Source organism: Alosa sapidissima, chromosome 21, assembly GCF_018492685.1.
Source record: "Alosa sapidissima isolate fAloSap1 chromosome 21, fAloSap1.pri, whole genome shotgun sequence".
Lineage (NCBI taxonomy): Eukaryota > Metazoa > Chordata > Actinopteri > Clupeiformes > Clupeidae > Alosa > Alosa sapidissima.
This window is the reverse complement of record NC_055977.1, coordinates 7,515,449-7,530,969: the sequence shown is the minus strand read 5'-3', so window position 1 is coordinate 7,530,969 and position 15,521 is coordinate 7,515,449. Positions and strand designations below refer to the sequence as shown.

The 15,521-nt window shown below is 48.5% G+C and overlaps 1 protein-coding gene across 2 annotated transcripts in view; it reads right to left on the bottom strand.

Moving 5' to 3' along the window:
* The window catches only part of efna3a (ephrin-A3a), an 81,740-nt gene extending 67,146 nt beyond the window's left edge, over nucleotides 1-14,594 (bottom strand). The window contains exon 1 of one of the 2 annotated variants that reach the window (XM_042076698.1): nucleotides 13,939-14,594. In XM_042076698.1, the coding sequence (XP_041932632.1) occupies nucleotides 13,939-14,048 (110 nt within the window). In that variant the 5' untranslated portion in view covers nucleotides 14,049-14,594. The remainder of the gene's footprint in view (nucleotides 1-13,938) is intronic. The other variant, XM_042076697.1, reaches the window with a different exon arrangement.
* Nucleotides 14,595-15,521: the final 927 nt, after the last annotated feature.

Genomic DNA, 15,521 nt, shown 5'->3' with positions numbered 1-15,521 from the left:
AAAAGCCATTGCACGCTGGGGCAATCAATGAAGGGTCCCATTATGAAATTCATCAATACCTAAGTACCCGTACACATTCGAGTAGATCTTTTAGCTTAGCAATTACTGCAGACTGTAATTCTGGTAGAGATCATGCATGAATATTCTTGAAATATCAACAAGCACGACATTTGTAGCAAACAAAAGGAAAATAAGCTATTTTAAAAATCAACTCTAATTGCACACACACACACACACACACACACACACACACACACACACACACACACACACACACACACACACACACAGAGAGACTAAATGAATACACACATATAATTAATATGACATTTATATTTCAACACTCTGATTCATTTCCATTCCCTTAACTGCCTCCTGATTTGTTAACTTGTTGTGTTTGCTCGGTGAGCCATGCAGGCCTGGATGCAGCCTGAGGTGATGGATTTCTTGACATCAGCCCTAAATGAATAAAATATGTTCCGAGCTCAGTAGCATTCCGCACACATCGCACGGCAGGTGATTTTCATTTCTGTCCAGGCAGAGGAGGGAAATCCTGCTCTGTTGCTATGGTCTTATCCGGCCCTTCTTTCCTAAGCCCCGTCCTGTTCTCCTAAGCCGGGTCCGTGGCCCGCTACGCAGGCAGCGCCGGAGTCTGGATCCGATTGGATGCGGTCCGACTCTGGCGTGGATCTGGCGCGGATCCGGCTGGCGTGGCGAAGAGGGGACGCGGCCAGACCGGCAGCAGCTTTGTTCCCGTGCTGTCTGGGGCCGTGGTCTGTTTAAAGATGGACTCCGCCAGCCTCTCTCCTCGGCTTCTATTTATTCCGTGACCAAATGTGCTCGCGAGCTGGTTTTATTCAGTGCCTGTGTGTGACAAGACCTTGCCAGGGGAGAGAGGTGTCATGAATCCACAATTTGCGAGGAAGACATACAGCTGGTGTTGGGCTACTGCTCAGCTAGCATCACTTTTTTTTTCCTGCAAGCTATCAGTTCACTATATCTCACGACGTGTCCCGGTCTCACGTGTGGCTATATGTGGGCTATAGCATCGAGGCTGTCAGGAGGCGGTTGCTATAGCGCCTGTCGGGGCACTTCCTGTTGACTCTGCTTTATGTTAGCGCGTGTGGGCCGGGCAGTAAAAGGAGCTGACAGCAGGCTGCTGAAGGCAAACTGCGGCAAGACACATGGAGGGGTGGGGGGGGGCATTTATCACTTCATCCAAAACGCAGCCCATCCTCAAATGGCTTGATGAATTAATCATAATATAGCGAGGCACTCGTTCCAAGATCACTCTTTCACTGTTCGGGGGAGAGAGAGGGAGAGTGGGTGGTGGGGGGGGTGGGTGTTGTTGAGGGGGATTGGTAGGGGGGGGGGGGGGTATTGGGATGTTAATTTGATTGTCAGGGTTTTTTCCCTCTCTCCACCACCTCCTGGTTGTATATCACCGGCTTGTTAGAGCGAATTACACGCCTCGCTGGGTGGGGAGATTTCCATGCCTTACTGCCTGAGTGGGACGCGCCTCAAGTTCCAGTCCAGCCCAGGATTTCTGCTGTTAATTGATCAATTAGTGTATTCAAAGAGTCTCTGGAGTGTTCCAACACCTGAGTCCCCAGTAAAAGGACATTTGGAAAAAGATTAATATATATATATATCGACAGCCATCTGCTCTTGAGGACATTGTGTTGTTGACCCAATTAATGTCGAAACATGATGGATATATTAGGAGGAATCTCATCTATGTCAATGTACTGTTTGCCATTTTCCCAAAGAAAAATCATTGGCATCTTGATTTTTCTTGCTGTTTTTCAAATATCATAGGAACTATTGGTGGACGGGTGTGTTCTTTGTTGTACTGTAGGTGGATGGCTGTGTGCTTTGTTCTGCAGTACGGTACACTTACGCACAAGCTGATGCCAAGGCCTGTATTCTCATAGGTCATTAACTGGTCAATTAGCGTCATCAGGGTCTCTCTGGAGGGCTCCCACACCTGTTTCCCATGTGAGGGTGGGAGGGTAGAAAAACAGTCGCGCTCGTCTCCTGAGACACCAGCACCGGTGACCTCTTTATGTTGCCATAGATACATTTTCATTTTCATCACCTGTCTGGCGCGGTCGAACGGCGGGGGAGGAGAGGGAAGATGCTTCAGCACCTCGCTTCCTGCTGAGCACAAACACTGGTACAATTTAGCGGACTGGTGACGTTCCTGTCCACTCCACTTACGTCCAACTTTCCTCAGCCGGCCAGATATTGCTGTGGACTCCATAATGGAAAGGGATTCGCTTGAAGTTTCCCTGATTTAAATGTTCCCTGACATTATAAGAGGACACATTTAACTTCTGGGTTGGTTGGCGGGGTGTGCAGGGGGTAGCGCGCGCGTGTGTGTGTGAGTGTGTGTGTGTGTGTGTGTCTGTGATTGCCACTGAAAGAGGTCAAATTACATTTTTGCCCGATTGAATGTGCAGAGCACTGGAGAGAGATTTCAATTTCGCTCAGATGTTCTCATTACGGAGATGCTGGCCGCCAAAGGGGCTAGGACCTCACCATAATTACAGCTTCAATAGGCAAATTCTCAATTATGACAGAATACCTAATTATTACATCCATACACCAAATTGCCTTGGTCTTGATGAATGGGCCGTGGCGTTGCGATCCGACCGCGCTCAGGGGAGACGTGCTGCGGCGCGGCGCCTGTTCCTTTCTTTTATTAAAGCGAAACACTCGAGAATATCAGAGCGAAGATAACGGCTGAACTCGGACCCCCCATCCTCCTCCGTCCTCCCGAAGGTTGCGTGTGAATGACAAGCCAGGAGGAGAGGAGGAGAGAACGTCACCTTGAATGGATACGGTCGAGGAGGGGTGTGGAATGTGGTAGTTCTTCGTCGTCGAGTGGGACGTGTGAGAGAAATAAGCCACTGGAGTGTGTGTGAGGTGTCTCTCCTCTCGGTAGATCAACTGCTTTGGCTGTAATTCACTGAAAAGAACAGCGCAGGCCTTTCAAAAGTCAGCAGTGCGCTGCGCGAGGGCTCTGATGATAAACACAACACAGAGAGCAGTTATGAGAGGGGAGGGAGAGGGGGGAGGCATTCTGACTCTTCTCCTCTCTTGGGAATTTACATCCTAACAGTTGCGCCTGGTCCCCTGATGTTCTAACAGTAGGTGGGCAAGGAGAGGGAGAGAGAGGGGGGAAGAGAGAGAGGAACAGACAGAGAGAGAGGGGGAGGAAGAAAGAGAGAGAGAGAGAGAGAGAGGAAGAAAGAGAGAGAGGGAGAGAGAGAGGGAGGGAGAAAGAGAAAGAGAGAGAGAGGATGTTTTGCCGCTCTGACAAACACAGCGGTATGGGACTATGCGGCCTAAGTGAAAGGGGTCAGAGCATCTCTCTCTCTCTCTCTCTCTCTCTCTCTCTCTCTCTCCCTCTCTCTCTCTGGTGGCAGTATTTGCATTCTAATCGGCAGGGCTGAGATTGGTTCTACCTGTCTGGATCCTGGCCCTTCTCCACTGGGGTGCTGGGAGGCGGCGCGGCGAAGCCAGCGTAACCTTGGAGCCGCTGGAATGCTAATGGCCTCTGATAGGCCAGTGAAGAGGAGCTATGTCCTCACAGCAGCGTCAGGAGCAGAGAGAGGGAGAGGAAGACAGAGAAAGAGAGAGAAAGAGAGGAAGAGAGAAAGAGAGAGAAAGAGAGAGAGAGAGAAAGAGAGGAAGAGAGAGAGATGGGCCTCGTCCCTTACTAGACCTCCAGCTCAGGAGCACTCCCCTTTGACACCATAGTCAAGTGCCCTTGAAAAAGAGCCATAGTACCCACAATGCTTTGCTAGGTCACAAAGGAAATTGGGGGGGGGGGGGGGGGGGGGATGCGCAAGTGTGCTGTAAATTTGGCTCTCTTTCGCAAATGATTGCCGTTGTCTTGACAACCGCACACAAAGCGCCCCTGATGAGTGTTGTCGATTAGGTCGCCGCAGTGACAACCGCCCCCGCGGGAGCCAATCAAACGCTCTCGAAGGGGGTGATGTCACCTGCGCAGAGCCCTCTCTCCTGTTCGCTCCCACTCGTGGGGCCGCGGTGACAGGAGTAATTTAATCCGCTGCCCAATCAACGCCGAGAGAGAGAGACGAGTCACAAATTAAAGCTGCCGCAATTACTTACACCGGAGACGGCAATATTCCCCAAGTCAACGCCAGTGGCGGTGGGCCCTGTGAAGATTCCGTGCTCGTGGAGATCAGCACGTGTTCTCTACATGTGTGTCATCTAATCAGGATGAATGTTGCTGGCACGCCTCCCTCCTCACACACAAACACGCTCAGACACACACACATACACACAAACACACTCAGACACACCATCATTTATGTGCTGTTGACAGGATAGTGAGGACTGCTGTAATCCATGCAGGAGCTACGCAAGACTCACTGGCTCTGTGAGGAGTTGTGCACCATCTGGGAGGAACCAGACTCACAACACAACCACTGCGGATTCCTAAAGAGTCAAACAGAACAGGGGGAGAAGCAACAACAATAAAAAAGGAAAAAAGGAAAAGTGGTTTTAAATCAGTGTTTTCCTGAAAAATGTGCCGATGTCCTCTGAAATAACTTCCATTTTATCCCTCGCTCTTTCTCTCTCTATCTCTCTCTTTCTCTCACTCTGTCTTTCTCTCCCTCTCTCGCTCTCTTGTTTGTTCACCACACAGCGCTTCCCTATCACACCCTGCAGATCTGAGAGGCCAGGCCCCTGATAAAGTATTTTTCGATGGAGAAAAACAGCATTTTCAACCCAACCCTCCATCTCCTGAACCACCACCCCTCCCACACACACACACACACACACACACACACACACCCACACTCCCCCGGGTTCCCCCCCGCACACCTGCCTACTGCCACACCGCCTATTGGCATTTCACTGACACCGTCCAATCCAATTAAAAAATGCATTTGTTGTATTGATTATCATATGGCCCGCTATCGACTGCCCATCACGTTTACATCAGAGGCACCTTTCCATGCATCCAGGGGGGAGGGAGGGGGGTTAAGCACACACACACTCTCACACACACACACTTGCTGGACTGAAGACTTCTCACTTCAGTCTCACTTCACACACACACACCCACATACACACACACATACACACACACACACACACACACACACACACACGCACACACACACACAAAACCGCTGGACTGAAGACTTCACATACACATACACACACACACACACACACACACACACACTGGACTGAAGACTTCACACACACAAACACACACACACACACACACACACACACACACACACACACACACACACAACACATCTCAGTGCTGATCCAATCAGCTTGTGCTGCTCCAATCCCACCCCAGCAAGCTGATCAGTCAGTCAGCTCAGCCCTCCAGTTCTCCACCTGCAGCTTTCTGGAAGTCTCCGCTGGAGAGTCTACCTGCCTTAACATCCTACCCACCGCAGCGCTCACAGCCCCCCCCCCCCCCCCCCCCCCCCCCCCCCCCCACACCACTGTCTTGGAGGAAGACAGCTCGAGGTGCTCACCCAGAGCCAGAAAAAAAACATTATTTTTTTGTTATGCGTGTCTTTCACTGAGCTCTTCACTGGGGGAAGCAACGGTGTCAATCATTTAGGCTGTTTGAGCAAGAACCGGGGGGGGGACCTCGACCCACTCGATCCAAAAATGAAACCATGCACGTCAATGTCAGTTAACTGATTTATAAGCGGTCAGCGCTGAACTGCTTCAGTATTGACTCCCACTGTGGTTATCTTGGTTAGATGAAGGCTGAAGTCAAATTATTAAGTGCATCTGCTACAGTATATTAGCTCCAGGTTATTCTAGGGAGGCTAGTTCTTGCCTCACGTTTTTTGTCAACAAAGATAAACTACTGTACTTATCTGGGGTCTAACTATATACATTTGCGAGCAGCAGGCTGATTTAGAAGATGTAATGTGTCTGAATGGTCTCACATAATTGCTGTCCTGTATTTCTTCAAATGAATTATTGAATTTAAGCGCTGAGTACTATATAAATGACATGCCTGCAAATAAGTGTTTCTGCGCCGAAATCAGATAATCGATGTGGTGCGCTGCCGTACACATGGCTCAATAATCCACTGGCGAGTTAAAAAAGCCATTAGAAAATAATATTACAATTCTTCTATTACAATCTGAACCGGCATAGGAGTGCACCTGCTGAAGCCTCAACCGTGATTACATGCTTTGCACCAGCAAATAACATCACATCAAAATAATTATTAAATAAATGTGTTAGGTGTTTTGTCAGGGTAATGGCTTTCCAGTTAGAGTCCTCTTTAGTCTGAGCAAATTACTTTTTCTCCGTCTGCAACAGTGGCTGAGCAACCTGTGAATAACAAAAACTGTGTTGATGGAAAAGAAAACAACAGTGTGTTTACGGCGTGTCATATTTTCTACCGAGGCAGTCCGCTGCTCCGCTCCGCTCTGAGGATGAGGAGGACGAGGAGGGTGTATTGAGCGCGAGGGTAGTGAGTGAATGCGAGAGCACATTTGTATGCAAAATCGGTGGGGCTGGCCTAGCCCCTGCTCAGCCAGGCGGAGTGCCTGTGCATGTAATCGGATGGCCAAATCCTGCCAAGGCCTTTCCGCGTTGATGCTGCTGCTGCTGCTGCTGCTGCTGCCAGACGCCGCTAACACTGCTGCTAGGGTGGAGGTAGTAGCGGTGGCTAACGCGCCGCACAGCTTAGCTGCGTTAGCTGGCACGGCGGAGGAGGCGGAGGAGGTGGAGGAGGCGGTGGTGGTGGTGGCAGCAGTGCTGGTGTTGTGGTTGCAGTGCAGCGGTGCACATGAATGAGCCCGCGTGTCGCTGTGTGTCCACGTTAACATGGGTCACCACCCCTGGGTATTGCCCCCCCCCCCCTCTTTTCTCTCTCTCTCTCTCTATCTCTCTCTATCTCTCTCCTCCTTTTTCTCTCTCTCTCTCTCTTTCTCTCCCTCTCTTTCACTCTCTCTCTCTCCCTCTCTCTCTTTCTCTCTTTCTCCCTTTCTCCTGGCAGCCTAGATGAGAGGAAGAGAGCGCGTTGACTGATTCCCTGCCTGACTGACAGACCTGCCAAAATCACTTTGCTATCGCTGCCATCCGGTCTCAGCTTAACACACCTCTTCCTCCTTCCAGAGGTGAGGGGTGGACTGCGGAGCGCGCGTCTGGGCCAGATCTGGCTCACGTCTGGCTCACGTCCGCTACGTGCCCCCGAGTCGCTGCTGTCCAGGGGCTCCGCGCTTGTTCTCTTTTCTTGGTGTCTTTGCGAGACAGCTTTGGTGTTGGTCACAGATGGCCTGCAAATAAAGTGGCACAGTCTGCCTGATGTTTATTGTATAGTTATGCCGAAATGGCCACGCTAAGCTTTCAGGGCCTTGGAAGTTACACTCTTAATGTTTATCTGCAGCGTCATTCACAAGAAGTGTTTGCATACCTTGAGAAAACATCGATTTTTATCAGTGCCCTGGGAACAAACTTTTGCTGCTTGAGCCTGTTAGCACTTTTGGCACAAATGATACCCCGACAGTAATTAGCATTCTGGTTATAATAGGACTCTGTGAGTTTGCATTTTCATAAATCCACCAAGCTTAGATACCATAGGAGTCCACCCACCTGCTTCAGGTGGATAATTGGCGGATAATTCCCATCTTTTCAGTATCTTTTTTTTGTGTTAGTTCTCAGAAAGTAAAGCCGGCTCGTTTACCATAACTGTTCTAAAAAAGTCTTTGTTGTCGACAAGACAACTATACTAAATAGATCTCAATGCCACACAAAGGGCCCTTTTCATACCAACAGCTGCACAAAGAAACTATTACTATCAACCGCCAGATGTCTTGTGAGACAACCTTAATCTCAGACAGGGTGAACTCTCTATTGAAATACAATACTTTTTACTGCCCCAGCTGGCTTAAGGATTACTTCACATATTCAGTGAGGATGTGTGAAAGGAAACAGTGCATTTCGCTCCGAACCTCTGGCTGCAACACATTCATGCCTCGTGTTGAAAGTCAATTTCACAGGTCCATTTGTCATTACCTTTGTTGCCGGTGGCAGACTGCACAATCTCGCCGCTCGCGTTGGTGTGCTACACGATATTTCAACTTTTGAAAAGTGACCAGGCTCTGCAAGACCAAGCATAAAGCCCATAGTATGTGCTTACGCCTCAGGCATCTGTTTTTGAAGTTCTTTTCTGGTAAAATATAGCTTACAGACACCGTAAGTGATGCTAGCAGTTCTTAATAAATCCACCAGGCTTAGATGCCGTAGGAGTTCACCCACCTACTTCATTGTTTGTTGGATAATTGGATGGCACCACTAGCCATCTTTCCAACCGCTATTGCTTTTGTGGTAGTGTGGTATCAGAAGGTAAGGCCAGCAAAGTTTAAGTCTTCCAAAAAAATCAACAGTTTTGAGAAGCTGTAGAGGCTGTGAGCGACCATTGCGACCATGACTGCTCTCTGCTGCGATAAAGCATTTAGATGACATCCTAAAAATGGATTAACTTAGTTGTTTTTCGCTCCTGTCCAATTCTTTACAGCTCCGAGGGAACCTTCACCCACCCACACAAACTTACACACACACACACACACACACACACACACACACACACACATGCACACACACACACAAGTACACACACAAACACAGACTTCTAGCCGAGGGCTTTAACAAGCTACCGGGAAAGACTCCGGCAGTGCAGCAGTGAGCTTGAACATTGATCACCCTGCAGAGCGCCTCTGTCTCTCAGGGAAGCCATTTGTCAAGGTGATAATTTGTTTTGTAGCACACGAGATTGTGCACCAGAAATAAGAGCTTTCCTCTTTTTTCATTATGATTTCCCCTCCTCCTTTTTTTCAGTGTTCATTTTAAGGCCTGACAGTCCATCACACTCACCCAGCTCAGGTTTAGCCATTGGAATCACACACACACACACACACACGTACACACACGTACACACACACACATACACACACACACACACACACACACACATACACACACACACACGTACACACACACACACACACACACACACACACACACACACACACACACTGTGCCAATCTCTGCCGAATGTTATTTCTTTTTTGTCTATTTCTTCTTTTTGTTGTCCATCTCTTCTTTCCTTCTTTCGTTATTTCTTTCTTTGTTTTGTTTTTTGTCTTTTCCATCTCTCCTTCGTTTGCTCGTTCGCTCTTTCTCCTCCACTGATACTGCAGTGCTAATGGTCATTGCAACTCGTTAAGGCACTAAAAGGGTCACAGTAGATGGCCACATGCTGTACTGTAACTGGTCATAAAAGAATGATGGACCTGATGACCTTTCACCTCTGGCGACCCTTTTCCTCTCATTATGTGGACTAGTATGTCATCCAGGGCCGTGCACAGACCATTTGGAGAGGCAGGTGTCCAAGATAAAAAATGGGCATCCCTCTCACTGACCATTATTACAAAACAATGTTTCATGTAGGCCTACAAGCTACAGCCTAATATGCCTTATGCCTTAATACGGTAGTGACCCACAGATGAAAATTTGGATCAAGCTGATGCTTTCCTAGTTTTCACTAACACCTGACCCACAGCCAGTGCTTGCTGTTATGCTTAATAATACAGTTTTATTATTGACTTAGACTACTTGGTACATTGTAGACATCAAAGGAGATGTTGTAATGGTGGTTTTTAATTTCCCAATAGTGACAAAACAATGCCGTTTACTGGCGTGATGTCGTTTCCTGGCGTGATGCCGTTTCCTGGCCGTCACCAATAAAGGCAGGTCAGTGGGACATGGATGCGGCGCTGCAGGGGGCTCGACATGTGTGTGTTTACTGCAGCTGTACTGGCACTGCACTGGACATGTGAGGACGGGGGGGTGGGGGGGGGGGCGGTCTCGCCGAATAACAACTCAAACGCAGTTCTCAGGCATGGTCACGTGTGCGTGTGTGTGTGTGTTTGTGTGTCTGTGTGTGTGTAGATAATTCTATAATTAGAAATAGAATAAAAAATAAATATCCTGCAAAAGGCACTTATCAAGCTAGAGGGCAAAGGGGTAGGTGCTTGAGCACCACCTGGGGTCTATCTGTACACATGCCCGATGCCAAATGCCTTCTCTGAGGTGAGGCAGTTTTGGAACATTCTGGGGTGGGGATGGATACTGCGTAGTACACTGCTCCCATTTGGTGCTGACACTTTGACCAATTAGGGTGGCCGGTGGTGACATGCACCTGGTGCGGGGCTGCTCATGCTGCCACGTGCCACAGCAGGAAGTGATGTAAGGGGGACGCGTCGCCAACCTGCCCGGCTTCCCTCAAGATGCTGCACCTCTAATTCATTTATCTGGCTGAGAGCCTAATATAGTCAGGAAATGAATGGCCTGTGTGTGTGCGCGTGTGTTTGTGATATGTGTGTGTGTGCTTGTGGGTGTGTAAGATCATTTGTGTGTGTGTGTGTGTTTATGTGCATATGTATACAGGTGTGTGTGTGTGGGGTTATGTGCATATGTATACAGGTGTGTGTGTGTGTGTGTGTGTGTGTGTGTGTGTGTGTGTGTGTGTGTGTGTGTGTGTGTGTGGTTATGTGCATATGTATATATGTATACAGGTGTGTGTGTGTGTGTGTTTATGTGCATATGTATACAGGTGTGTGTGTGTGGGGTTATGTGCATATGTATACAGGTGTGTGTGTGTGTGTGTGTGTGTGTGTGTGTGTGTGTGTGTGTGTGTGTGTGTATGTGTGTGTGTGTGTGTGTTTATGTGCATATGTATACAGGTGTGTGTGTGTGTGTGTGTGTGTGGTTATGTGCATATGTATACAGGTGTGAGGGACTGTATTGTATATACTCTGTTGACTCAGCCTGGCATTAGATGAAGTATCTGTACTGCATCGTGGCTTGGCGCACTTCTCTTTAGCAAGTCTGTGTCCATGGCTGTCCTCAGGAGTCTGGGCACTATCAGATACTGTCTGTGTACCCAGCATGCATTTCTCAGCCTGCTCTCCATGCATACGGTATCTAGGCTAAGCAGATTTCCCTGCTATTTTATACCATTTTCTATTATCTTTCAAAAAATACAAATAATATCTCTACAGACTGCAATGCAAGGCATTGGGGAAAAGAATAACACCTTGTAAACCAACAGTCTGGAATAAATTTCGGTTTTCCATTGGGGGGAGTTAAATTAGGCTGCACCGCACCCCCACCCCACCCACCCACCCCAACACACACACACACACAAACAACCCTCCCCACCCCTCTCCATCAGCACCACCCCATAGTGCCGTCATCTGTTGGGTGCTTTCATCCTCCTACTCCTGCAGACCCACGCACATGCACACGGCAGCCCAGAGCGAGAGCTCCGTCTGTGGAGGCCGCGGTGCTGAGCAGCCTCCCCAGCTCTCTCTCTCTCTCTCTTTCTCTCCCTCTCTTTCACTCTCTCACTCTCTCTCTCTCTCTCTTTCTCTCCCTCTCTCTCTCTCTCCCCCTCTCTTTCTCCCCCTCTCTCAATCCATCTCTCTCTCTCTTATTCTCTCTCCCCTCTCTCCTCTCCTCTCATCTCCACAGCTCACAGCTGGAGGTTTCCCTGCAGCCATCTGGGTGGTGTGTGTGTGTGTGTGTGTGTGTGTGTGTGTGTGCTGCATCCTCCTCTCCATCTCCTCTCCACCCTACTCCATCTCTCTCCACTCTAGTGCAGGCCGAGAGCGAGCTCCAGCCAACCGCAGGGGTGGTCCAGGACCGGACCCTGGCCAGTTGGGAGCGTCTGGCCCCCCCGTCATGCCCCAGCGAAGCGCAGCTTCCAGGCTGGACACAGGGTCCTGCACTTACCGTCTCGGTCCAGTTAGATAGCCCGGCGGTGGCAGTGGCGGTGGTGGGGACTGGAGCCAGATTGAGGGAATGGGGGGAGTATGTGTGTGTGTGTGTGTGTGTGTGTGTGTGTGTGTGTGTGTGTGTGGCCAAGAGCAGTCAGGTGGGTGGGGGTGGCACAGGTCCGAGATCCCAAATCTGCATTCCACAAGGGGGGGATACCTCCCCAGGCTTTTGTCTGCCACCTGCTAAGTGGGTCAGCAGCTCTTGCATTACTTTGCACCGGAGCTGGAGCCAGAAATCGAAAGACAGACTACAGCCAATACACAGAATACACAAGCAAGCAAGCAAGCAAGCAAGCCCACAGCCATCCGTATACAAACATATACCTCTGCCAGCCCGACAGCTGCATTGCCCATGCTCACACATTCACACCTCCGTCGTTCATCACAGTGCTCCCTCGCTTTCTCTCTCTCCCTCTCTTTCTCTCGCGGTCTCTTACACACACATGCTCTCACATGTTTGTTTTTATTACATCGTTAACATATGTGGCACCACACAGGGTGGCTGGATATGTACAGTAGATGTGACTGTATGACTTATTTGTGTGGGTGGGTGTTTTAGTGTTGTGCATATGCTGTGCTACAGTGCCGTGTGTGTATGTTTGTGTGTGTGTGTGTGTGTGTGTGTGTGCGTGTGTGTGTGTGTCTGTGTGTGTGTGTGTCTATATTTTATGATAGATGAGTTTCTTCCTGCGGAACTCACGCAGCTCGCTCACGCCGCGCCAGTCATGCCGGATAAAACACACAAACGCATACACGCGGACGGAATTATTAACGGTGATAGATAATACTAACAATGCGAGGTGACACGCTCGGAACCTGCCAGTGGCGCGCCGCACTTCTGAAGACGCTCACGCCATGCTAATGAGGTTCTCGCCGTTAATGAGCGTCTCCGTGGCTCAGATTCACACTGACACGCTTAATTGCCGCCGCTGCCCAAACTGCTCACGATCTAGTGCGCGCTCCTTGCTGCATGCCACCTTATTCTCTCAGGACTGTCCTTTCCATCCATACAAGGCAAAAGAGGAAAGAGAAAAAACTCCAACTCAATCGCTCATGTGAAGTTAAGATGACAGGACTCGTGCTTATTGCCAAAAGGATTTGATGCAGAGGCTCCTTAGTTATTATTCCTACAGAGGTGTGTGTGTGTGTGTGTGTGTGTGTGTGTGTGTGTGTGTGATCGGCGGCGAGAGAGGTCCGAGAGGAAGAGGACAAAGACCGAAAGAGAGAGCCATGGGGAAGAGAGGAATTGAAAGGAAACCGGAGTAGGGAATGTAAATACGAACGGACAGTCGAGAGGATAGAGGAAGCGAGAGACGAACATGAAAGATTCGTAGAAAGAAGAGTCTAAAACAATTAAAGTACGAATCAGATTTGATCTCAGGATATAGAGGATGAGCTCGCTGTATCATATATATATATATATATATATATATATATATATATATATATATATATATATATATATATGGTCCGGTCTGTGCACCGTATAAATATGACAAAAAATGACAAACCGAGTGGACAACTAAGGACCTGTTATATGTACCTGGGAGTCCAGAGAACATGATGGAGAGATACAGTAGCCGAGGAGTGCGATGGGTTGGAGAGAGAGAGAGATGACTCATGACGAAGTGAGATAGATGTGTAGAGTGGGTTCTGACTATTAAACATTCATCCTTCACCTCAGGGAGCTGCTAGCCACCGGGAAAGCGCGTTGCATCGCTTGACTGAATCGATATTTTTTCCTCTATCTGATTATTACAAACCAGAATAAAAGTTTAGCGTCAATCACAATCAGTGCCATCTCGAATGGAGTTCCATTGTTAAAGAGGCCAAGTAAACGCTTGCCCACCTATGCATTAGCCATGTGTCCTGATCATGTGGTTCAATAAATTAACAATGTATCTACAACATGGTATATTGAATTATGCATTATAGGCTATTTCACATTCCAGTACAACCATACTTCACTACGTAGCTGCCCACAAACCATCGCATCCCGCAGTCCCGGAAAAGATACTGAAATAGAGAAGGAATAGACTACTGCAGAATCGGACTATCAGTCACTTACTGTATGTTCGAGCTGTTCCAGTATACGGCGTGGCGGTTGTTCCCGTGCGCCGGCGGGAAGTTCATCCAACTGAGCGTTAGCAGACAGAGGGAAAACGTTGCGAGAGCCATAATCCTCGGTTCCGCGCCTTTCCCTCGCTCTCTCAACCTTCTGCGCTTGCTGTCCCACCGTCCAGGAAAGGGACTGACTTTTACAACATCTCGAGAGCTCGTTAAACCCCGTAAAACAGTTACCAGCGACTCCACGGGCTCAGTGGAAGTGAGTGGGATGGCTACGGCGTCTCGCACACCAATTCCATTGCTCTCACTCTTAGCCTGGCATAGTCCAGACGCGAACTGTTATGTTTACTGATGGGGTCGCCTGGTTCGGAGGTTTAAATACTCGTTTATTCCTTGGAAGAAACGGCAAGACTCCAGCGACTACATATAAGAATCGGTTTAACAGTGCGCGCCTTCCGTTCGGGCGTTGCGCGTATTCTAACAAAGGAGTGACTTGACAGACTTTTGTCCAAGCTGAAAGGCTCAGTTTACTAAAATGAGATTAGTTGAAAATGTCTTGCATGTGATGCTGGACAGTCCTTCGCACACTGGTGTTTCTGTCTCCACCGGTGACCACCTCTCGCGGCGCATCCTTGCGCTTTGCTCTCGCTTGCAGTGATAGACAGCCTGTGCTCGCGCTGTCAGCAGTCCCGCCTCCGCCACTTTATTCTCGCTGTGTGTGTATTTATGTGTTTGTGTGTGTGTATGAGAGAGAGAGAGAGGGAGTATATCGATGTATCAAGAATAAAGCCGTTATTGTAACTTAATTGTGTCTCAGACTTGTTTTACATATACCGGTTATCTTGTATTCATATATTAATCTGGTGACAATAGAAAAGTAAAATTGAAGTAGAAAAGCTACATTACACTACACACTTTGGGTTCTAGACCTATTCAGTGGGTCTATTGGAATTCCAATTAGACATTTTGAAATGTAGGTTTGCATTTTGGATTGGTACAGCCTTGCATAACAATTCTCACTTATTCATTAATGTAAGTTATCCTTGTATTATTTTATGCTCCTGATAAATCACTCCAATTGGCAAACATTATAATCAAGTGATTTCCATGTCAAAGGGTTAGAAGTGGCTTTAATTGGGCTGAATATTGCACCCTTACTAGTCTGGATATTAATATTCATAGAATAAATGAGCATGGAATGTTGCTCAGCTATCAAGCCTCAAACTGATTGATCAGGAAAATGAAAGAGAAGTGCTGTCAGCTTCTCATCTACCCATCCTCCCTCTCTCCCTCTCTCTCTTTCTCTCTCTTTCCCTCTCTCTCTCTCACTCTGTCTCTCATATTCATTCTCAATATCTATCACTTTTCTTTCCGATGCCACCTATCCTGTCCCCTCCAGGCACGTTGCCGTGGTGATGGGGCATAGGGGGTAAATGAACGAGGAAGCGAGCGACGAGTTATAACCCCCCCCCCCCCCCCGCTCTCCGTAGTGGGTCTAGTGTCTTCCTCCTGTGCCCTGTCAGCTGCCTCTGGTGCCAGTCATTTCTCTGCATCTACACTCCCTCCCTCCCTCCCTCGCTCCGC